Source organism: Ischnura elegans, chromosome 8 (genome assembly GCF_921293095.1).
Source record: "Ischnura elegans chromosome 8, ioIscEleg1.1, whole genome shotgun sequence".
Classification (NCBI taxonomy): domain Eukaryota; kingdom Metazoa; phylum Arthropoda; class Insecta; order Odonata; family Coenagrionidae; genus Ischnura; species Ischnura elegans.
This window is the reverse complement of record NC_060253.1, coordinates 96195144-96220249: the sequence shown is the minus strand read 5'-3', so window position 1 is coordinate 96220249 and position 25106 is coordinate 96195144. Positions and strand designations below refer to the sequence as shown.

The window sequence follows — 25106 nt, the reverse complement described above, 5'->3', positions numbered from 1 at the left end:
ATTAATATAATAATGAATGATTAATAAGTAACTGTTCATGAAGAATAGAATAAGATACAATGAAAAGGTGCAAAACGAACTTTTGCATCAAAGACTTAACTCACTTAAGTGAGGATATTGATAATTTGGGCACAATCGGTGACGTTAATCTCCTGGATAATGTGGATCATTGAGCTATTTCACCAATAAAACAACTATGAATCTCCTAAAATGATCTACATAGCAATTTCCTCAAATAATAAAAGAGATGTTCAAAAAATATTAGAAGCTCATTTTCATTGTGAATGATTAGGTAATTTTTTTTTCTTTACTTTACACTAAGAACATGTGGGAATGAGATAAAATTTTATGATTCCAGCATTTCATACTACCTTATTGCATAATAATTGTTAGATGTACACTCTCCATCAAATTTTATATTTGATGTATCAGTTTTGGATGTTTCTATGCATGGTTTGTAATTTTGTTTCCCATGAATTCAGCAGCTAGTTTTGTTTTATCAGAGACCTTCCAGAAATGTCTCGAAATGATGTGATTACTTATTTTTCCCCTGCACCCTTTATCAGTAATTTTGGGAAAGAATAATAAAAAAAAATCGCTGCATAATGGTTTCCAAGAACAATAAGCATTTCATGTTTACAATGTATGCCAAAAATTAATCATCTGCATTGAGCCATTTCACAAAGTAGAAATTAAAGATGAGATATGGCACTACATATGTATATCTTTGGGACTCGAAGTGGATTTATGAGTGAAATTGCTTTGCAAATCAAATTTAAGTATGGACAGGGTGTTTTCTAACCTAGAAAACATAGAACACCAAGGGAATTTCGGTCTTCTGGAAAATCTCGGATTTTAATGATTGTCCTGAGAAAAAAAGGTTTTTGAACAGTCTCAGCTAGTTTTTGTTTTACACTAGCACTATCCTGCGAAAACTAGTCCCATCTGTTGAATTCTCATGATGCCTTGAAGGCAATAGAAAAAATAAAAGAAGTTTTATTTGATTTTTGTTAAGACTTTTCCAAAAACCTAAATCCTTTTAATGGAAGCTCCTCCACTAATACGTAACTTTTGAATTTGCTGATACTATAGTTGCCTACTTGCTATTCTTCAATCATCTGATCATGTTTTGAAATTAGTTTGCAGATCTGTTTGGTTTGAACTTCAGTTCCATTCTTCAGGTCACAATGTTTCTATCTTGGATAATTCATGGTGTTGAATTCGCAGTCATTTAAGGGAGACATATCGTAGAAGAAGTAGTAAAGAATGTCTGTTAAGGTATTATTCCTAAAGCAGGGTTCAGTGCCGATTTCTGTTGTTTTTCCTCATATTTTTATGTGTGGACAGAATATTTAGTGAGTTTCTTGAACCTCATCTAATTGGGTAACTTGCACTTGTAGACAAGTTTCTATCATCTAAAAATGTTTCAGCATTAAAATGGCTTAAAAAATACTCCTGTGGTCAGTGATTTCTTCTCCATTAGGATTATTTAGCAAAATAAACTAGTGCTTTGGACAGGATAGGACCTAAGAAATAAAGTAATTCCCCAGTAAAACCTGTAAATCCCGGTAATTTTTTAATCACAACCAGGGCTGGACAGTATTTCAAATACAAGTATTTTGAAATACATTCGTAATTTGTATTTCAAATACTGATTTTTGGTATTTTCCCTTTCTAAAATAAAAAATAAATTTGTAAAATACTTTTGAAGTAGCTCTGATAACACTTCTGTAACATTATTCTTCAGAGAAGCTCCCCAAGTCACTGCAGGCACTCCCTGGCTGTGGGCTCGATTAAAGAAGGGTATAGGATGTGAAATTATTAATCTCAATTACAAAACTAAATTTACGCTGGTCTTAATACACTTATAATGTCTGACACTTGTAAACCTACTTATAAATTGTATACTACTGTATCTTGTTTCAATTTTGCATGTTTGTATTTGCCAACGTGAAAATTTCAAATCCTACGGAATGTGAACATTGAATCTCTGTATTTTAAGGAGTAGATATAATATGACAAAGCCTATGTCTACATCATGTAAGACCAAGCACGTGAATAAAATTTTTATTTATTTATTTTACTTGAGCACCTGATTATAAAAATATTTTCATAATTGCTGTTGGGTGTTCACGTCATTGGAAAAGGAATCTTCAGGGGAAAGTTAAATGAAGTTTGGGTTTATAAATAAGATAAAGTTAGAGATGAAAATTGGTTTATTAACAATAACTCTTACCAATTTAATACATCACTGCAGGGAATGCTTTTTCTACCAATACGTGTCTAACAAACATTTGGAAATAAAAATGATGCAGACTTAGAGAAGCAACTCTTGGCATTTTAGTTAAGAGTAAAAATTGAAGAAAACATTAGATTTTTGGTATTCTACTTCATTCAGAGTTCTCTAAGAATGTTTCATGTGGAATGCATTCTATTAAGTAACCATTCTGGAGAGGTGGCTTCAATTGTGAACATCTAACTCAGTATCCTAGTTCGATATCTAGAACATAGCAAACTAGGATGAAAGGCATGGATTTTTGTGCATGGGCAAGGTAAGAGAGCATCAAATTCCAACAAAAACATGGCCTTCCACTTTGTGCAAGAGATGATTTTCCAACTTGAAGAAACTATTTACATATTTGTTCTCAACAAGTAGAATCATAGTGAAAACAAAGTGTAACAGACAATTTAGAGACACAATAGGAAAGCATGCTTTAAATACATGTATAAATTAGCAAAGACAGGTGCACTGAGGCAAAAAATGGAAAATATGTATACAAAACAAAACATGTGATGTTAAAGGAGGCACTTTAGAATGTCCAATATCATTAGCAGCCGTTGAGTTCCAAATAGAGATGCTCTTCCTTAGGTAGCACAACCTTAGAGAGGACTTAAGATTTTTATCAACCAAGTCGATTAAAATCTTGAATGTCCACATGAGTAATTCCTTTTGGAGATATAAATAATTATACCTCAAGCAAGCGAGAGCATTATAATGAAAGTAATATTGGTAACATAAAATACTGCATTTGAAAATATTTGGTGAATTCCGTTAATTATGTCATAATAGCAATAAAAACTACTATCCTAGGACAACTGTCAGTATATACATATTCAATGAGGTAAAAAAAATAGCAAGTAAACTTTAATAACTACAGCATTGTTATTTTAAAAGAAAAATAAATTTTCATTATAGAGCATATGCAATCATATTTTACAAAATAATTTATAATCCCAGGCAATGCAAAATTCCTAAAAATAATATTTTTAAATCAACCTTATAAAGGTTATTGCAAATCATAAAATGATGAACAATTTCAGCTTGTCACAAGAGAGACAATAATCATAATTTTTAAACTCTGACTTTAAAAAAACGCACCTAATCTTTGGGAATTATTGTGTGGTCCACTAAATATCAAATAATATTCATGTTCGATCATTGTAACTCAATAAAGACATAGAAATGGAATAGGCTGCTGAAAAGAATCAACAATCAGTAATTTTTGACCGACTGAATGGTAACATGGTGAGGCCAAAAACACCACAAGAGATCCTAGAACATAATTCTATACTTTGAGTGACATCAAGTACTTAATAATCTTCCATTCGAATATCAGTATAAGAGTAGGAATAACATTTTTTCTGCGTAAACATCTTTCTGACAAACATGTTAAAGCCGCCTAATTGTTCACTTAGGAGAACTGCATAAGGACAGATAATAATATGAAATTTAACATTGTCCGATGATTATCAAAATCTTCAATCCCTATCTTGGGAAAAAATTTCATTTAATCACTTAAAGTAAGGTAATAATGGGATTCATTCTTTTAACCGTTGTGTCTTATTTGTCCATGTCATTCATGAATATTTCGGCAGGATCATGCATCACTGTAGACACAGGTATTTTCTTTTAACCTATGCTCATCGATGGAGGCACTCAAAACAGTTCATTACCCTTATACGAACATTTATACGATTCTCAAATGCGTCAGACTCATTACATCACAATTTGACTTGAATCATAAATACAATTAACTAAAAATGGCAACACTGGGCAAATTTGAACAAGAGAGGTACTCATCAAGTCAACATAACCAGATAGCCAACATCATCAAAAGGGCAACACATGGCATTCAAGCACACTTGACAAAGTGCCATGAGGACACCAAGGCTTTTAAAGCACTCACTTCATTCATACTCATCCTGAGCATACACTTTGGCCACATTAGCATAACTCACACCCCACCATCAACATTCTTTAAAATGCATTTTCCCACCTTTAACATTAATTTAAACATGGGGAAAAAAGTATGGTAACTGAAACTTAAAAACTCTTGTCGAGCAAAAGTGAAGGATTGTGAGCCTTTGCCACTATGTATTTTTTTTTTTAAATCCAGCACTCAAAAGCTAAAAATTTCCTACTTTTTCCTAGCATCTGGTAACTTAGCAAGCTTACACCATTGGGGAAAATATCAAGGACATATCGGTATAATAGTATGGTAACTAACCCCTCACATCAATGGTCAAGCCACATTGTGTCATGCCTTGCCTCACATAAAAATTGTGTGTCTAACAATTCTGCACTTTTGCCAAGTTTAACAAGTTTGGGCCCACATTGTTGGTTCAATTAAGTGGCCTGCACCAAATTGCTCGCAAGTGAGGCCTACAGCCAGTGACTAAATACGACGGCTCCCACTCTTACAAGTCCAAAACGTCTAACACCAAATGCTGGATGTGATCAGCACACGGACGCAATTGCCAGCCAAGCGTATCCACCCAAGGTGCCCCCGACTAGAGTGTTGAAGTAAACAGAGCGGCCAAAGCGTGTGAAAAACAATGGAATCGAGAAGAGGGAGAATAGGAGGAGGCTGGGCAGGGTGGAGCGCAGGCCCAAATTCTGCTTGAACACGGGGCCGTTGCCATTTTCGCCACAGCCCCAAAGGAGTGCATTTGAAGGGCCCACTTTGGCATTGGTGGCAGAGTCACTAGAATAAAAGCTTTTCAGCAATCTGCAATAAAGAGAAAAAGAAAAAAATCCACACAAGAGAAAAAAAAAGTCTACAGTAAGCAATTTTATAAAGCAAAAAGTAAACGGTAGAGCCTCTATTATCCATCCTTCAATCTGATTCCTTGAATTATCTGTTTATCACTTCCCTTGCAAGTACCCCCAAATATATTCCCCAATATTCCCGTTCAAACTCTCCTCTATTCCCCTTTTCTTACCAAACTTCAAAACAACTCATTTTTCAATTAATGAGCACGAAGGATTCGGAGAAAGCAGCCACAGAAACATAAGGAAAAATTGCAAATATAGCAAAGATAATGAATGGTTCTCTTGATTATCCATTTGGGCTTAACCCTCCATTGGGATAGATAATTGAAGCTCTACCTTTTTTTGGAAGAGTAAAAAAGTTTACATAAGATAGATCATAACAATTACTATGAATTGGATCTCCTTTGATACTTCAAAGAAGGAAATTAATTAGTCAATTACATAGATAGGTAAAAATTATTCCTTCAAATAATTTGCAATAGTTTCCTCTGAAATTCTTGGATACCTGGAAAACTTCTGATGATTAATCTTATAATTCTTAACAAAAAAAATCTTAATATATTCCATCCTTTGTTCACTCAATTTTATTTTTAATGTGTTTTGTAACGAAAAGAACAAAAAAAATGAACAATGCACAAAATTCTTTTTATGCATACATTCTTTCTATCACAAAACGTACTATAAGAAAACGATATTCCATAAGACTTTTAAAAGATATAAAAGTAAATTGCAGTCTAATACCACTTCTACATATTATATAGGTACTTAAAATATCCTTCCATTTTAATCACTTCTCATAAACTGAAAACTCATAATATTGCTCAATTCCTACTGAAAGATCAGTTACGTTCAAATTATAAAAGCATGGTCCACCATAAAAGAATGTATTCTTTCATCATAAATTAGCCTTGCACTAGATTAGAATCTTTCTTAATGATGGTTCAGTAACTGCTGGAAACTTGAGGAATGAGTTATCTTTCGGCTCTTTCTGATAAGTTTGTCGTATTACTAATTCAGCAATCTCAAAATTGAAGATGTAGATACAGTTTTCAAATACAGAGGTTGCAAAATCAAATTTCACCAGGGTGTCCCAAAGTATTATGTTACATTATCCTTCAGCAATAGCTGATACTTAACTGAAATAAATTCTACGAGAGTAAGAAATACATATTTGGTGTGAGTGCATCAATTTTAGCTATCAGAATATGATATCTTAATGCAGCAATCATTCTCTTTCTGCAATAATGCTATGCTATCCTTTGTTATTTTGAATTGGGGATGACTGTGAGCGGGATTTTTTTACCCAGGAAACCACTGCGAGAGATCATCAAGCCCACAGACATATTTTTACAGTTGATTTATGAGTACATATTATTTTAAAAATATATATATTATTAAAATCAAAATGTAAGAGCTAATAGTGTTTTTCCAATAGCAAGCTGTTGGATAACTATTTACTGCAAAAATGCAAGTAGTCTTTCTCTCTCTATTACATAATGACAAAATCCCAATTTTTTTTACACAACAAACTTTTGAAGAGATGATTAAGCCTTTCCCCTAAATCAGATCTCTATAAAAGCTTTTTACCACTTCGACAAGGACCAGTGCACAAGATATAGTGGAAGCTAGTGTTAGCGAATACAGCACATAGTGATAATAGCATTATAATGAATAAATGTCGTTGAACTGCCACAAAGCTTACAATTTACACATACATATATATAAATAAATATGGATATAGTGAGATTAAAAAGTACCTTCCATGGCATGAGCTCAGTATTAAGAGGCATATGTCTTCAAAGCAATACATCACTAGTTAATTTGATGGTATATGAAAAGTAAACAGGAGTCATTCATTTCACTGGTGAAGGAGGAAATGTAACTCTGAAAATAGTTCTGCGAAGTGTATATCACCATCCACTACACGTTTAAGCATCACATACACTATATGTATAACAATTCTGATTAAATTACTAGGCACAATTCAAGGGAATGAATCGACTTGTAAGTAAGGAGTCAAAACGAAAGATTCACAAAACTAAGGCCAGAGTGGCCCGCTCTGGGCTGATTGATGCTGTGCCAGAGCTGAGGAGAAATCTCACTAGTCTGTAGTTGACTGGCTGTATTGCTAACTACTGCTAGTCAACTACAAGTTAAAATGCAAAATGCGCCACGTTTAATTAATGAATAGTCAGAGTAAAGCCTTAGTATTGAAAACTTGTCCAGGCCTCCAAGCCTGCAAATCGACGTGACCGCCACCGAGTTAAAGTATGCAAATCTAGATCATAAATTCTTACTTAGTTATCTTATCACTCAGACATCAATTTAATTTTCCCCTTCTAATTTTGTGAAGCTAAACTTATCTTTCAATCAATTATTCATACTGAATAAATCCATGGTGATATAACAGAGCCATATCAGAAGTGAAAAATATGTCTTCAAGCACACGTGATTCAATCAACAAATATTTACATCCTCTCCTGGCACATTTTTCATGAGATTGCAGTGTTTTGAAGTTCTTTTTCTGTAATCCAAATGCATGGTGAGGAATGGGCGGTAGACAGAGAAGCATGTAGCCAATTAATAGCAGCAGAGAGCAACAGTATGGGTAAGGGGCGGAGTTAACTTGGATTTGTGCTGCTCATCCATGGGGGAGACGGGTGGGAAAATGAATGATCAGAAAAGAATCAGGTTGACATCAGTCCACACCTTCCCTGCACCACCAATCTCCACTGTCAATTGATTTGGCTTTTCTCCATCTTCCGTCCACTCCACACTCCCATAATAATTCATATTATGACATTACCAAACTCATTCACATCATGAACTATGTACTGATTTCAGAAGATTTCTCTTTGCCATATTGTCTAGGTTTTTCTCAGTCTTGAAGAGTAAAAAGAAAAATTGAGCAACACCGACTAATTGCAATGACAGACAACAAGTAAGAGCAACCTAACTCATGAAAATATCTGCGACTTCAAGTGTTTGTATGCACGAATCATGCATATGTGGCTACATGATGCGGAATGGCTGGATCGCAAGTTACTAGCCTTCAAGATAGCTTCATGCTGTTACAAAGTGTTGCAGATGGTGGGATTGGACCACCTGCCCCTCTACAACTGCCCCCGATGCTACTTCGTGCGATGTGACTGTTCGACACGGTGTCTGGAATACGGCCATCACATAGCAAATTTGACAATTGATACCAGCCACACATGATACCAGATCCATGATGAGGTACAGTAGCTATGCATCATGCAACACGCAGCTAGGGATGCATGGTTTTTGGAAATTACAACCAATATGTATTTCATTTGAAAAATTATAGTAAATAGGCAGTTTAATATATTTACACATCTTACTCCTCTCTGAAATAAAAGCTGAGATTAAAGGTGAATATGGGAATTGAGTGGTTTTATCCTTTGTCTTTAGATATAACGAGCACCCTGTACAGTGAGTAATTTTCAGGGGATTATGAGTACTCATAATACCAACCTTCCACTATATAAGCCACCACGAATTTTTAGGTGGAAATAGACCCAGCCATTGTATAAATTAACCACTTCAAACTGAAAAGGTTGCCAGTGCACTAAAGGTGGGACCAAATGAAAGCTATACAATATTATACATAATTACAATAGCACAATTTATGGCTGATGAATAGAGATTTCAGCATAAATATGAGCATGCCAAAAATATTATTTACACCTTATTTAAAAATAGTATTGGTTGAAAGAAAAATGATAGTAATAAATCACTAATACCGTATATGTCTGAATATAGTCCCCCCTTTTTTTTTCAAAAATGCCTGTGGCAAAAGTAAAGGGGGGGACTATATTCAAATGCATTTTTTTAACTTTTCCCGAAACTGAAGCCTCAAAATTAGGGGGGGACTATATTCTGAGAAATATGGTAATCTAATTAATCATTAGGCGAATCCTTGGTTGTGCACTGTTATCAATCTTGAACAATTTAAGTGCACACCCTTAAGTCCTGAATCAATTACTAATGCTCTTGAAAAAATATATAGGCAACTTACACTAATGAAATAACATTAGTGGAAGTAGCTTGCATATATTTTCAATTGCAGTCATGCATCATATTCATCCATCTAAGATCTAAAATTATGAGTCTAATTGTATGGTCAATAACATTGTTCAACTCCACTCAAAGCCAGCTGCAAGAACAAACTATTTAATCTTATAATTCAGACGCATGGAGCATAGAGGGTATGTATGGAACAAAAAGCTAAATTCATACATACCGATCTTTTTCAACGAATAATGAATGTATCCATTGATGAAATTGAGATTCTTCAACAGGAACAGAGGACATAGGAATCCGGCGCACATGAATATGTACAGCTTTGCATTTTCCCAAAAGGAAATCTGTAAAACCAAAGTGTAGAACAGTTGAATGTATAGAATTTTTTAGTGAAGTAGGCTACGTATTACAGTCAGATGGGAAAAGATTTCTTTCACACAAGACTTATGTTACAGTATAGTTCTCAAATAATATATCTTATTGAACTAGTCACCGCAAGCTTTACGCTGTCTGACAATGGAAGATTTCTTCCACACAAGATTTTTTCTGCATTTATCAATACATTATTATCTGCTTTGTAATATTTGCTAAACAAATTACTGCTGTATTCTCTATAAATTCTGACTTTCATGAGTATCAGACTTGCTATTCTAAATATCTCCATCAATACCTAGTTAGAACTAATGCATCTAGCTCTGGTCGCAAAGAAAGGGGTATAAATTTATTTAACAAATTGCCAAATCACGTAAAAACCTGACAAACATGAGTGCCTTTAAAACCTATGCTCACAGCTTTTCTTGTGGAGAAATTGTTTTACCCTGTGAATAAAAATATTTATGGTTTATCAACCCACTATTACATAGTACTCTATACACCAATTTAATTTATTATCTTCTCTATTACAAAAATAAATTAAATATTGCTCTCATGTATATGAATTGGAGAGATGCCTACTTTTGGATTTTGTAGGTCAAGCACTACATCTACAAAACCAACTCGTTAACTCACATGGCTTCCACACATCTCAGTCAGTGGGTACAGACATATACGTGCTGCACTATGGAATCTAAAATCATGAAACTGGAAAACTAATCACGCCCAAAATATTTACCGACTAGATGTGGTGCTCGGGTCCTAGATCCAATTGAGTTGCATGTGCCTGCATATGCAACGGTAACATCATAGACAGCATCTAAGCGCTGGTGAAGATGTCGAGTAACCAGCCAAGCACCTTTGGCTCTTGGAGTTAGGTGGTGCTCCAAAGGAGTAAGTCCTGCTTTTATGGCCACATCCCTAGACTTAGTGGCTCGCTCCTTATCACCTGGATCAAAGCGTGTCCCTTCCGGAAATATCACCACCCAAGTCTGTACAAAGGGAAATGATTAAAACTGTTCACTTATAGACCAAATTAAACAATATATTTCATTGAATCACATTAAATGGACATTAATGGATTTTTTTTCTTCGGCATTTTTTTTATTTTTTGTGTGAGGCGATTCTCAGTTCTCTTTGGAATTCTTAAAAAGTTGTAAATTCAGACTATTTGATTAAAACTTCTTGGTGTAAAGGAATAATAAGATTAAAAAATTCTTAACATGATGGTGGAAAGTACTTCATCAAAGGAAATCCCAATAAAGAAGAAAGCGGATGACTGCCACTAGAGGGGATTTGAAGATCATGCCATCTCCATTATTGTATTTGTGCTACTGGGAATATCACTTCAACGTAAGAGCAGCACTTGTCACTTACGGGGTGTGCAAGTTCATATTGCGATGGTAAGAACCAACGGCCCGGGGTTCAGGTATTAATTTAAACAATGCAAACACAAGGCTGATCAAAAGTTAAAATAAAAATAAACCATCCCAAAAATGATCTGGATATTGTCATGGAGACTTAAAACCACATTCCACCCTCTGCAATGAATTTAATGAAAATACCTTATGCATGTAAATAATCTATGAAAAATCCAAAGATACAATTGAATCACAATAGATACAATTAAGCTAAAGGCAAACTTAAAAAAAAATTATTTTGAGAGGAATAAAAAAATCAATGATATAGACATTAAAATTTAACATATTTTATATAAAATATATGTGTACTCACAGGTATGCGTTTATCCTTTAGGTACTCAATGCTTTTGACCATTTTATTGGGCTGGAAATGGCTACGCTTCACATAAATACATCCATGCTGATAGAAGTAGTAGCCATACAATGGCAGCATCTGTAGCTCATGCTTCATCACAAATCTAAGATGACCAAGAGATCCCTGCTCTACAGCTACCATGTTGGTAAGGATCCAATCAACTTCAAGAAAAGAAGGAGAAAAAATGATAGAATCTTCAATTAAGTACTTGAGGGCCAATATCAAATGATAAAATATAAACCATAAGTTCAAAATTCCCAGATCTCCATTGAGTAAAATCTAGGTGTTCTAATTTTCCTCTTTATCTATATTAATCATGTGCATGCTTCTTACCCAATACTCAACATGAAAGGTTTAGTTTTCATTTACAAGAATTTTTTTATACATAATTTTACAATAGCAAGTAGCCCATCATCCTGGAAGTTGCAATCAATTGAACAGTGTCGCATTGATGAGAGAGTTTCATGTTTTCAACCAAGTAGAGATATTCATAAACAAATAACTCTCATAACGTGCAATATTTTAAAGCCTGTTGCATGAACGATGGTGAAATATACATGAATTGCTAAGAGAAAAAATACCCCCGGATCAGGAATCAAACCACGGACCTTTAGCTTTCCGGGCCACTGCGCAGACCACTATACTATCCAGGTTCCTGAATTCCCATTGCAATTGTACCTAAGCTCATGGTAGTGGAGTTTAGGTACACTTATTGCACTAGTATAGTAGTGGTCATATCAATCTATGGAGTAAATTAGAAAAGACAAAAAACTTTTGATTCCCTACCCTGTTTTAAGAAACATCATTATCAGAGGCAGATATTCCGACTCTTCCCAAGACACAAAATTCCTTGAATTTTATGTCACATTATCACGGAGTTTCTATGAATAAAATTTACTTATAAGTGAGGGACCTGGAGTCACCTCATCAAACAGACCCCCAGCTAAGGGACAAGTTGACTTTCTGAGCATTGCTCGGCAATCCCAGCAGATCGCCAATCTGATCCCTTTCTTAGCGAAAAAAAAAGGAAGAGCAGCAGAACTATAAAACAATCCCACAATCCCCTACCTAAGTCTTATAATGATAACTGTACACCATGCAAATACAGTGATGCAAACGACTCTTCTATACTATAATTGAATTTATATATACGAACCAGTGGACTGGTGATTGGCAACATAAAGGACGGTTTCCTTTTTCTTGAACACTTCCTCTGTGTCTCCATAGAAGTAGACCTAAAACATAACCACAAACATTATATAATACAGTTAATAGTTTTAATGATACTATTACAGATGAAAGCCCACATAAAATACAGCTTAAAAATGAATCCCAATGTTAAAGGACACATTTAAATCATGGATTTCCAGCTATAAGATCTAATACAGAAACATTCTGATCTAGCCATATTACCTTTGGATACATACACTACTCCATCACAGCGTTAACAGATCACTTACATATGTGAGAGGGGCTTTGACTTAATCATCTTTGCTGCATATATAGAGATTCAGTAGAAGTCAATAGTAATGGGCATTACAAAAAATTACTCAACTAACTAAAGTTTATTCATGTTCATCAACAACCTTAAGTGATTTTATTACCAAACCCATTATAATAACTTGAAAAAGATCATCCTATCAATGTAACCCCAGACATTTTATGCCAAGGCAGTCAGACAAGGACCCTAGGCTGGAAACTAAGTTAAAGTCCAAAAACTTTAAAAGTGTTTTTTGACTATCTACTGACAATGCCAAACTGCCCCAGCATTTCTATCTCAAAGGAATATTACTTGGAAGTTTGGCCATGTTCCAGGGACATGAAAGTTATACATGGAAAGCTTTATTAGTAATTATATTATATTAGTACCAATGAGGTAAGTTAAAACATACTTTTCAGATTTCATTTTTTACTATTTTTCCTCCTTTGTCTTTGATAGACTGTGGGATTGTGAGGGTTCAAATACATGGCAAAATAATCAGTGGCACCGACTCCATGGGGTTGAAGGGGGCCCGAGCCCCCTCAAAAATTTGTTACAGGTGTGAGGAAAAAATGTGTCAGGCTATAGTCGATTTTCCCCGGAGTCTCCAGATATCGAGATTCGAGTTATCAGGGTTCTCGCATTTTCAAAAATTGGATAAATTTCTCTATGGACGTAACTTCTACACCACATTTCAGTCATTCTCATGATGATATCTCAACGTATTTCCTAAATAATGGATATTTAGTTTCTTTAAAAATGAGTCCCTTTTTCACACAAAAGTTTCTTTTTTTAACTTTTAGAGATGGATTACTTTGCCACAGCCTATGTTTTCATAGATACAGCAAGTTTACTCTGATTCAAAGAAGTATCAGCAACTGGAAGTCATGAAGAAGGCAAACACCTTCACCTGGATTCCTTCATTACAGGGCCACTTCAACCAGGCTTCATCATTTCTGCTGATAACTCATGACGTACAACTGTCACATTTCCGGACAAAAAAAGAGTCATTTCAAACATAAATACATGGGATAACATAATTGTAACATGAAGCAAATCTACTGGAAAGTGGAAGAAAATATAACCTTGATGCATATATCAGATATTATTACCAGATGTTTTATTCCCTAACTAGAAGAGATTCATTTAATACAATTAAATTATAAAACTTTTACTGTAAAACTGCTGAAACAGGAATAATAAACACAAGTCGCAAATGTCTAGGGGTGGCCTGGTTCACATAATAAGTTTTCCACTGTACCAAAACAGGTATTTCCTTCTTTCACTGAATCACAGCCGTCATAAAACCACTGATTAATGGTATTTTGGGATATACATTGTTTTCAAAGACAGGGCGATACGCCAACCAGTATGACAATAAGTTCAATAGTACTACAAATTGATCATTCAATGATGCAAATCGCAACTGTATTTCCTATTATCATACGAAGCCATGCAGATAGAAATAAAAACGAGAACGGGCACTATGGTATAAATTTCTTGCTCGAAACAATTACCTGCAATCCCGTGCAGTGGTGAAAAAAGAAGAGTACAAGTCGTTGATAAATTGAGTAACAGATGTCATCCCCATTCTGATACGCCCAAGGTGGAAGTACAAGGGAAACTCCTTTCCAGATGGACCATAAAAAGAAGAGCTCAGGAGCAGCACCAAGCATAACCACAGTGGAAACTACATATCGAAGCACACCTATAACCCGCATCCTGAAAAGAAAACAACTTTTCATGAAACCCTTTCTCCTGTAAAGAGTAATTACAAAGGGAGAGACTATTATGAATTAAAATTAAAATATTTTCACCCCACACAGTGCATTATCAATATAAGTACATAAATATAGGACAAAAAATTGCAATCACCCTGTGCGACGCTTTCGCTTGACACAAACGACTGCGGAACTTTTACAAAAACCCTTAAATGAGAATCATTACTGTATTAAATCAGGCACCATCAGATAGGAATAAATATTAACTATAATAAAAGAGAAGAAAACGTGGACAAATTTCATATGTTCATGTAGTCGTTTGCAGGGAAACTGAACAAAATAAGACAGATAATGTTTTCTCCAAAGGTGGATGCGCAAGGAATTGAGATGATCGAGGTATCTATTGAAATATATCAAATAAACGGCAAAAAACATGATTATATTATAGTACATGCATATTACGCTAAATAAATCGCTAAAGGAGGGAGCTCACTGCATAAGATCTCTAAAAGAACTCTCTCAAATGTTTAGACCTACAATGTATGTCGCACGAAATGACAAAAATCATAAATGGAATACACTGCCGATTGAAAACCTTGTGTTCCGCTTAGAATGAATACATAATGGAAAATTACATAGAATACCATATTTCATTAAGGAACACATTAACTTAAGTTAAAATAATTAAATCACACGAACAAATCACACCGGTACATTACCTGCTGGCCTATACTTGCCTACGCAATATGCTATTCAGCTGCAGAGTGTTTTGGTATCGATTCCGCACCACAGGCCCACAGCCCACAGGGTGGCCTAGCAGAACGAATGTCGCGCAGCTAAATTCATAACTCGCTAAAAGCTAAAACTTTGCTCACATAATCACGAAGTGAGAACTCATAACGTAATGCGCGATTGATACGGCGCAAGGCCACGTTAAGAGAACATTTGCTTCCACTCGTTTTAAAAGTATCACTGCTTATGGGTTTTCGCCGGCAAGCTAAATATAGCGATTTCCCATCCCACTTAAAAGAAATACATCCTATAATTCAAATACCCTTCACAAAAATCGATTACCTCTCTATCTTCTCATGGATGAAGTCAACCTGCCTATTTAAGGAAATTAAAGGGTCAGTCTTGAAGTAACATCGGCGCTCCACGGCTTTCTCAGTGAGAAAGATTTGCCCCATTGAACTGTTTTATATGCAAAATATTTACAGCTCCTAAATCCGGGGGTTAAATACGAAAATAATTGTTTGGACTATGATTTAAATTTATTGAACAATATTTATTAATGATTTAGTAATAATTTATTTTTATGACATCACAATTTAATTTAAATAATCATTTAAAAAATAAATTACGCGCTAAGGATATTTTTCCATAAAACATTGACATGTGGCAAGGATAAAATAAAATTTTAACTCACACAAATTCCAAGATACTTCGTTTCCAGTCCTTCATATCGAGGCCTTGCGCTTTTAGCGAACCTGAAAAAAGTAATAAAAATTACCATTATTCATTCTTTAACAGAATTATTATAACGTTAGAATTTTTACGCAAACAAAAAAATTAATGATGAACAGCAATCGTTGGGGGAAAAAATTCCACAGAGAAAAAATATGGATCGTTATGTCAAACAGACACTGATAATCGGAGTCCAAAAGTGATTGAAAAATCAATCGCATATTATCGATTCCCGAATACCTCTCTTCAGATCCCATCATATTTATGAGAGGTCTTAGCGTCAAGTATACAAAATAGAGGCTGTTAATAGGAATCGAGAATATTCATAAAATCTGAAAATGAAGGAGGACAAGCACATGAATTGTATAGAGAGCTGATTAGAGTCCACGGGGTGCTAGAGTAAAAACTAATAGCATAAATCAAAAGAGCGGCAGCCAAATAAAGCGATAGTTATCATGGCTGAGTCTCACATATTTAAATTACTAGAATGCAAGAAATGAAATTAATTCAGAGAATAATAATTGAAATCTTACGGAAAGCGATTTACATAGGTCACCGATTTAGAGCATATATAAGGCAAAAGGAACCATCGCACACATCAATGTAATTTTACCGACCGAAACATCACAGCGTGGCTCGTACAAAACTTGGATTTCGCGCGCAGAACACCAATTTCTTTCTGACTTACTCGACCGTATCACATGCAACTTTCATCAACATCTCGCATCTGTTCGTAACACTCTTCATTTTCAATGGAATTACCCTCCGAGTAACTGAATTATTTTTTGCCTTTTCAGCCGAATCGAATACGTAACGCCATGAGCTATTCGGGATACCGAATAGGGTAGTTTCCTTCATCAAAGAAAACGAAAGGCATTGACTGCGATTCGTTACCCACCATTCATAATATAATTCATATTATATTCATAATATACAAATTATTTGGTTTTAGAAATACCGGTTTAGAAGAATGGCAATGGTCAATTTAATCCTCATTTGAAAAAGGCCAGATTGGCGCCCATGCGATGCCACTCCACGTGACGTCACAGGGACCTAGTTTCTATACGAGTAGATAGGAGTTTCACATCGTCTGAGATTACCAATGCATGCATGAGGCACAGAGCTCAGGGAAAAATGCCTTAATAGTCACCTATTAAAACTGGCTAAGGTCGGAAAGTTTTCTTCGTTTGCTAACGTATTAATAATCCTTATTTGAGCCAAGCGCTACCAGCTAGTAAGGTACTCTGCTACCTACTAGCATCCTGCATCGTATCAGTGCTCAAAGCCTCGCCCCAAGGTCACCTCACATGAGGCAGCGGGAACCAGAACGACGTCACACGGATTTTTCCCAGCATTCATACTTAGCCGTCGCGTTTTCGCGCGCTTGAAAATTTTCACTTTTCATTTAATCGCGAAAAATAGATATCGTCATTTAAAAATCTAAAAGCGTGAAATACGTACTCCAGGAGTAATAATCTTTCGATTTGGGCAATAAAAAAATAATAGGAAACAACCCTATTGGAGACAGGAATGGTAATTCAAAAGTATCGGCACGTCATATTATTTCAATGCTCGTAAGATCTTTTACCATTTTTGAAGAGTTCGCTATTCCTTTTTTTTTAGTTTTTCAGAGCAAAATTTCTCTTTCCTCTTACCTATGCTTTCTTTACGTTTTCAGCAGGACCTAAAAATGAGTTGGAAATAGGTGCCTGCACAAAACCTGTGAGAAATTCTTTATTATGCTTGCCTAATTGAACACATTCCTCAGGTCTTAAAATTATTTATCTCCTGAAACAAGAACTAACTTATCAACACATTATTATCTTAGCGTCGATATGATACATCATCCATCACACATTATTCAACAGAATCATAGGTATCGTTTTAGCGGCGCAGTATATCCTCATTTCGGGGGGGGGGGGGGGGGGGGGGGGGGGAAGGGGAGGCCCATTCCTTTATGTTCACCCGTGAGGGGACTTCCATTTATCGCTCCAAACTTTGCTTTGGCCCCTATGCAGGGTGTCACCTCCGCGACCAGAGGCAGTGGCGCAGGGGGATAAAACCCCCCCTAGAGCTCAGAGAAATTTTTAAGTGTAATCCATTTTACTTAATTGGATTGATATTACTAATAGAATAGTGTAAGGATGAATAAAACATCCCTCAGAAAGCCGTAAAACTCACCATTTTGAACCATTTATCTTTAAAATTCCGCAATTTATTAATCTTGCACCTAGGTACCGCTTATCCTGGTGGGTATTCCATACCCCCACACACACATGTATTAGTTGCACCTGAACACCCCCCCCCAGCCTTAATTCCTAGTTGCGCCCCTGACCAGAGGTGATGACGTCTATTACGATACTTCAGGAATTTTAGTCGAATGCAATTTTGGCCCTTAGGGCTTGCCTCCATATTTTTATATTTTGCGCGCACTCGGGGTAGTAATACTTACTATTAACTTCAGATATTGGATCGATCGTAGAAGCAAGGGGGCAATATAATGTAAGAATAGGTCAACTCATTCATCAGGAAAGCCCCATGATATTTTACATTTACATTCATACGAATAATAACACATCAATATGAATTCTATAGATGCATGATTACGCTTATGCAGAGGCGATTTTAGGGGGGAGTAGCCTCAGGGGGTCATGCCTTCTCCTCAAATTTTATCAAAATATTTTAGTTTTTGTATACTTAAATGTCTAAAAATTTTCAATTTAAACTGTTGCTAAAATAAATTAAATTTAAAAAATTACACGAGAGAACGCACTTCTCTCTCTGGGGGTATCACATCATCCCGGGACCCTGGTCATGACTACCCCTCAAATTTGATTCTGAATGCCGCCCCTGTGCTTATGGAATGGTGTGAATGAATTAAGTAGTTCACGAATAATGAAATATTGGAGGGAATACCAGGGCATACCGCGTCCATGTTCTCGCCCATGATTCACTAAATTAATTCACGCTGCGGTATTTAAATTTTTATTTACATTTCCCCATTCCGGATAGGGGTGGGCACTGGCCCCGATTCTATAACAAATAAAGCCCCTTTCGTGACCCCCTTATATTTGCCCCTACATCGTGTTATAGGCAGCGCTGCAGGGTCACAAGCAAATATAACTTCGTTCTTATTATCAACTATGGTGGAATTTCATGGATTTCACTTTTCTCCCCACTCTCTTTGGACATGTGTCATCTGTGGCCTGTTTAGTCAGCTGATTTGGCTGGAGACTCGGCCAATTCGACATGCGCGTTGACATCGCGCCAACGACTTTTATACGCATGCCTATGACCTCCATGACCCAAATGCCAAACATGGGTTTGACCCCATGATGCTAAGCTCCGAGCAACTTAAATACGATACCACCGCTAAATTTATACCGTATCACGTCTAAAGACACGAGTTAATTAACTTTTGAAATGTCCCCTCATGAGAAATTATTAGATGGGGTCAAATAAAGATTACTTTATTTGAATTCACTACTTTCCATCAGCGCGGTGTACAAGACTTCAAGTACTTCCTAAGTGGCAAGTCGCCAATGTGCGTGACACCATGCTTTTGTCAACTTTTCTTTCGCACTTTCGTCCGACATTTATATTCCTCGTTAAATAGAAATCAACTATAGCATGAGGCATCTTTCACTTTCCTACCTTCGTTTATTAATTTTCGAAGACCATTTTCAAAGAAATAAGGGAAGCTCATCAAGCAATGCATTAATAGATAATATGTCCGTTCGTAATTCTCGACGTATTCATTGCTTCATGGTCGCACACAATACAACTACAGCGAAACTACGATAACTCACCGTTCGGCCTTCTGACGATGACAATTTCCATTTGGGGGTCCATTCGCTGATATTTCACGTTTCCGATGAATATTACGGAATATAACACATATTCTTTTTTTATACAAACGGTAACACCAGTGGTAACACAGACGGTAAATCATAGTAAAACAAGAAACATCATAGAAAGAAATTACCAATTCCACCGCTTTTGTAAGAAAAGTTCGTGAATATTATGGAGTGCGTTGAGAAAGCGGACCAAACGATTATCATTTATTTGAATAGTTATGTTACGTGGTTTCACAGAGGAACCGGGAAAACATAAAATATACGAAAAATACTCTGCGTATTCGGCATTGTTGGTTTAGTTGAATTTTGTTAGTTTGAAATCGCGATTACGTTCAGTTTGGTGTGGCTTGATGGCATTACTTGATTTGGCCACTTGAAAGCAAAATTTAATGGCACGATAACTGGCTAGAAGGCGATAAAATTTTAATGTTTCCGACTTTCTATGAGAACCTAACACTACTAATTCTAATAATTCACGCGAAAGAGGTAAATACATTAATATATTTAAAACTGATATCACGATGACTAGCGGTTTCCCACCACCATGCGGTCCAGACCGCGGAAACTGCGACCCAAGAAGTCCTGGATGCAATACAGTTAGCCTGAACATCGATGGAGAAAATGTAAACATTGATTTCAGCCAGAGTGAAGCCTGTGTGATTGGAGGCGAGAAACTTCGGCAGAGATGGGATGGTGACTTCAAATGGCATAAAGAGCCGTTTACACCAAATAAGGTAATTTCATAGCATTAAATAATTTGAGCGAGGTGGCCAAGAGGCGATTGGCTTCTACCTTAGGGTACCACGTTCACATCCCGGTTAAAACCTTGAGACAGCTCGCGAGGTGACCCAGGGAAAAAACTGGTCTCTCCACTCCGAATTTATAAAATTCACAAACCCGTGGTCTAATGTAGGGAGAACTCAACCCTCTCGCATCTTAAACAACTTTCGGGTTGAAGCACTAAGTGAAGATAAGTTAATTTTGGGTGTAAAACCCACTAAAAAACGATTCTTGCCGAAACGAGCAATAAATAGGAGTTAATTATAAATCTCAGAAGTGCCCTCGTTCCGGGGTAATTAGAAGGTATCAAGCCGTGCCACAAAAACATGAAGAAACTAGAAAATATAGCAATTGCGTAATAAATTACTTAATTCCTCGTATAAAGCATTACAAAAATAAAATCCGAAGATTCAATCGTGGTGGAGTGGAATTTTTCTAAATGGAAATATAATATTCGTAAATAATAAAATCCACGGTTATAAAATTTATTATGACCTATGTTTCAAGGTTACAAAATCACCTTTCATCTATCTCTTTATTGACATAGAAACCTAGGTCGTATTAAATTATATAATCGCGGAAATTTTCAAATATTTATCTCAAAACTACAGAAATAACTTACGACCGCGTCATCAATGGAGTGAAGTCCTAACATACTATGCCGATGGGAAGTTCTGATGAATAACCAAGACATATGAATCTACCTTTATACACTGGGGAGCCTCTACCCGAATGATGATTTGGATATCTTAAAAAAAGGTTAAATATTATTATGAACTCTTGCAAATGGCTACAGAAAAATATTTTGTGACTCCATTGAACATAGAACGTTAGGGAAGTATGAGGAAGCTGATGGGATTCAAATAAGAAATAGAACTGAATAACTAATCAAATGGCTAACACTGCATCAAGATTTAAAATTTTAAAATTATTATACAAAGGAAGCTAAAAGCGTAAAAGAACGCTGCTTCTCACCAGTCAAAGGCGTTGTGTCAATGAAACGGCAATAACAGATGAGCTGGCAAGCCAGAGAGAATTTTACACTATGTCCGTAATTCCAAGGCACATTACTTATACTGAGCATTAGGTATTGGGTACTTATAGGGTATTGCGTAAATTTCAGTTCACTTTTCCACGAGAAACTTGTCCGAGATAAGAAACTTGTCGAGCAGGCTCGAATCTTGTCTGTGCCTCTCATCGAAACACTAAGATGATTGCAGAGTTTTGGCACTGAAAGCTGCACTCAAGTTCAATTACTATGGAAAGAGAATTTTTATGGGTTTCATGAACTCGGCGCGGCTTATAACTCAAGTAGTTACCCACATAATAATCACCCAAATACTTCTCGTGGAATACGAACAGCGAAATTGATATCCTACGATCGTATTACCTGATAAGGGAACCATCACTTTATCACCAGCATTACGATTATTCAAAGACTAAACGCTTGAAATGCCTTTGGTTTCATGTGTAGCAATTTGTCAACAATATAAAAAATATTTACAGTGAGATACAGTCTTAAAACTTACAAAAGTCACATATTTAAATTTTTAATTTTAGAGCATTATGTAAGTTGGAACACATATTCTGGCCTATTTTACAATACAGACTCAGGTTACGTCTGTTGAAAAACAAGTCATTTTTATACATACTTCTAGGGTATTAATATCTACTTTATTAATAAAATCGCTCTGAATCTTTTTGATAACAGACACTCAAATTAATATAAATACGAGGGAGAAGAAAATTTTATTAGTAACGAGGCAGGCGAGATGTTGTGGAAATATTACATGCTGATTAATGAATAAAAATAAGAATACATAAAATAAACCTGTATGTGCCTGTGCGGTTGAAACGCGTGACAACAAAGTAAAACTTGCGGAAAAAGTGCTATATTCTTTTCCTCAACTAAAATAGTTTTTACATAATAAACGGAATAAAATGCTTAAAATGCGTCCGTGTGAGCTCTAGGAAAAACTAGAAACGGGAGTAATTAATGAGGGAAGGTGGTATACGCTCGAATTATTTTTGAATGGCATAAAGCGAATAGGGAGAAGATAAGCATCTCTTGGTAATAAACGTTTAAAACACAAGTGATCTCGGTTGCTCAAAATTCTTGACTTGGACTTGTCAAGGGATTAAGAGGACGCATCACTACCACTCGAACAGTAGAAAGCTGTCTTTTTTCACGACGAATTACTTTTTACAAACTAACGCAATTATCTTGAAAATTTCAAGGCATATGGAGGCTGTGGCAATATTTGCCTGCAACTCGAATATGAACATTTTACAACTTAGAAAATACTGGGATTAAAATTTAAAATGAAAGAAACTGGTCAATTTTGAAAAGGATTTACCCTATATTTCGCGATAATTCAAGATGGCGTAGTAAGTTTTAAATAGGTCACTCGTCGCGAAAAAATATCGGTCCATCGGGAGAGGGAATCTTTCCAATATCATCCGCGGTATCGTACGGCGATAGTTAAGGGCATTCTGAAATGATGCAAAAATGAGCTTTTAAAATAGGACACAGGCAATTTCTAGGCTAGATTTTTAGGAGGTGACACGAAAGAATGAACTGTGTTTAATTCGACTTACTTTGAATCCAACTCGTAATACTCGTCTATGATCTACCTATATTATACCCCGAAATTAACTGGCGATGAGTGACGTATTGCCTGCCTACAGGAGACTCTGGCGGATTAACCTCCCATAATTTATGTAAACTCTTCAATGAAATCTTTTATTTAACGAACAATGGTGAATAAAAATTTCTGAATATCTAAAAGCTACTTGTGTTCGTATATTAGGCCTCAGACATATTATCACTGAAGAAATATCGTATTCCATGAAGGCGCCACGGAAAGTAATGAACCCCACTCTCCCCTCTCCCAACAACCAAGTTAATTCCCCAGACATGAGAAACAATTGTTACTTAACATCCAAATATTTGCGAGCGTACGAAAGGTTATTCTTTTCTTGTTTTAGCAGTTTTCCTAATTTTTTTCAATAGCAGTATTTTTTTCCTCAAATCTGAAACATTTAATACCGATAATTTTTCATTACGGAAGCTCTAAATAAGAATATTCTTCCGAGAAAGTGGTCAACTGGACGTGGTTGACGGAATTCTCATTTGAAAGACGGAAAAGACATATCCCTGGAAGATGATGGACAGCAAATCATAGAAGTACTTCATAGCCTGTTGAACTAATGTTAATTCCTTATTCCGCTTTATTAATGAAGCAACTCATCACATGGGACTAGACATTATTTTCTTCTTGCTGCCAAGGAACTAATCGACAGATTATATCCCTAAGATACAGTATAGGTTGTTTGTGCACGTGTTATTGTTAAATTTGTTGGATACCCCGATGTAAAATGGCCAATATGTGCTATATTCGATGATATGAAAATAAATTTTAAAAATAAATAAATGTAACACCCAACATTCAGAAAAACCTTGATGGCAAAATTCCATACTACAACTTCTCATTCAAAAGGATCTGCCTTGCATTTATAAACCACCGCCGAGAGAGAAACCGCCGGATGAAGATGAGCATCACACCGCGACAACGTCTTCGGAGAGCGGGGATGGAGGAGGAGAAGGGAGGCGTGGGGTGGGGAGAGGCGGGGACGGCGACGGGTGCATGCGGGCGATGATGCGATGCTCGGCTGGGGAGAAGAGAGTGGTCCCAGAGAAAGCACCACCCGCGACACCACCTCCCACAAGACGAACCAAGAAGCGAAAGGGTGAGTCCATTATCTTCTACCGATTACGTACATTTTGAGGGTACATTTTCATGATCACCCCAGAGTCACCCCTCGGAAAGGGCGTAGCCAGAATAAAAACAATGGGGGGCAAGCCATGGTGTTAAGGTTGATCTGAATGTATATATTATCCCCCAATCCACCTGAATAGGCGTGTAGCGGGGGTCCTAGGATACCGGCCATTACAAAGAAAGAAATGCGCGCGCTAAGTTCCGCTAGGCATTTATTTTAATCCTTTATTGCTCGGCGAAAAACGAATTCCTATGTCCATTCGTTCGGAAAAATATCTCTCTTAATTTATCGTTTATGTCAAACCTGAAAACGTAGCGAAGTTCTAATGAGATGTTCTTCGTATCGCTCTGTAAGGTATGCATTCTATGGATAGTTATTCTTTATAGGTTGTGACATTTCAGAATGGAAATAGCGAATGAAAATAAAATTTTAAGAAAATATTTTATAAATACAGCAGTGCTTTATTATTTATTATAATTATTTGATGAACAAATCAAATTTTATTCCAATTATATGCCTTTCATTAATATATTTTTTCTTTGGTTTGAAGAAAATTATTTCAAAACTTAATACCTATTGAATTAATTATTTTGTATCTTTGGGTTGGGGCAGCCGCACCTTGCTATGTACGCCACAATGAACTTATCGTAATTTTCGGTATCACTCATTATGGTGACCTCATACACTTCCTGATCGGTAACAATTTGGCTACGACGAACATTTTCTAATGCAAGCCTTCTTCTCCCAGTAGACATAATTGTTGTGGATTGTCTCTAGAA

General features: G+C 36.0%; 2 protein-coding genes across 4 annotated transcripts in view; one reads left to right on the top strand and one right to left on the bottom strand.

The window, feature by feature from the left end:
* Positions 1-2198: 2198 nt before the first annotated feature.
* On the bottom strand, positions 2199-19947 carry LOC124164290 (1-acyl-sn-glycerol-3-phosphate acyltransferase epsilon-like). 2 transcript variants are annotated; one of them, XM_046541536.1, is made up of 8 exons: positions 19720-19947; positions 15873-15933; positions 14243-14447; positions 12402-12480; positions 11204-11406; positions 10209-10461; positions 9318-9441; positions 2199-5009 (listed from the first exon to the last, which is right to left on the bottom strand). In XM_046541536.1, the coding sequence occupies exons 1-8, from the start codon at positions 19760-19762 to the stop codon at positions 4739-4741; spliced, it is 1239 nt and encodes a 412-aa protein (XP_046397492.1). In that variant the 5' UTR covers positions 19763-19947; the 3' UTR covers positions 2199-4738. The 2 variants fall into 2 exon arrangements, with proteins under 2 accessions (XP_046397492.1, XP_046397493.1); XM_046541537.1 differs by lacking the exons at positions 15873-15933; positions 19720-19947 and adding an exon at positions 15166-15380.
* Positions 19948-20062: 115 nt separating this feature from the next.
* LOC124164288 overlaps positions 20063-25106 on the top strand; it is a 111134-nt gene continuing 106090 nt past the window's right edge. For both annotated transcript variants that reach the window (XM_046541535.1, XM_046541534.1), the window contains exons 1-2: positions 20063-20501; positions 24048-24297. In XM_046541535.1, the coding sequence (XP_046397491.1) occupies positions 20289-20501; positions 24048-24297 (463 nt within the window). In that variant the 5' untranslated portion in view covers positions 20063-20288. The remainder of the gene's footprint in view (positions 20502-24047; positions 24298-25106) is intronic.

Coding starts and splice junctions, on each gene's coding strand:
- LOC124164290 (XM_046541536.1), bottom strand. CDS start 19,762: ATGGACCCCCAAATGGAAATTGTCATCGTCAGAAGGCCGAACG. Junction 12,481..14,242: donor ACCACTGCACGGGATTGCAG/GTAATTGTTTCG, acceptor GTTATGTTTTAG/GTCTACTTCTATGGAGACAC. Junction 10,462..11,203: donor TAAAGGATAAACGCATACCT/GTGAGTACACAT, acceptor CCCTTTGTACAG/ACTTGGGTGGTGATATTTCC.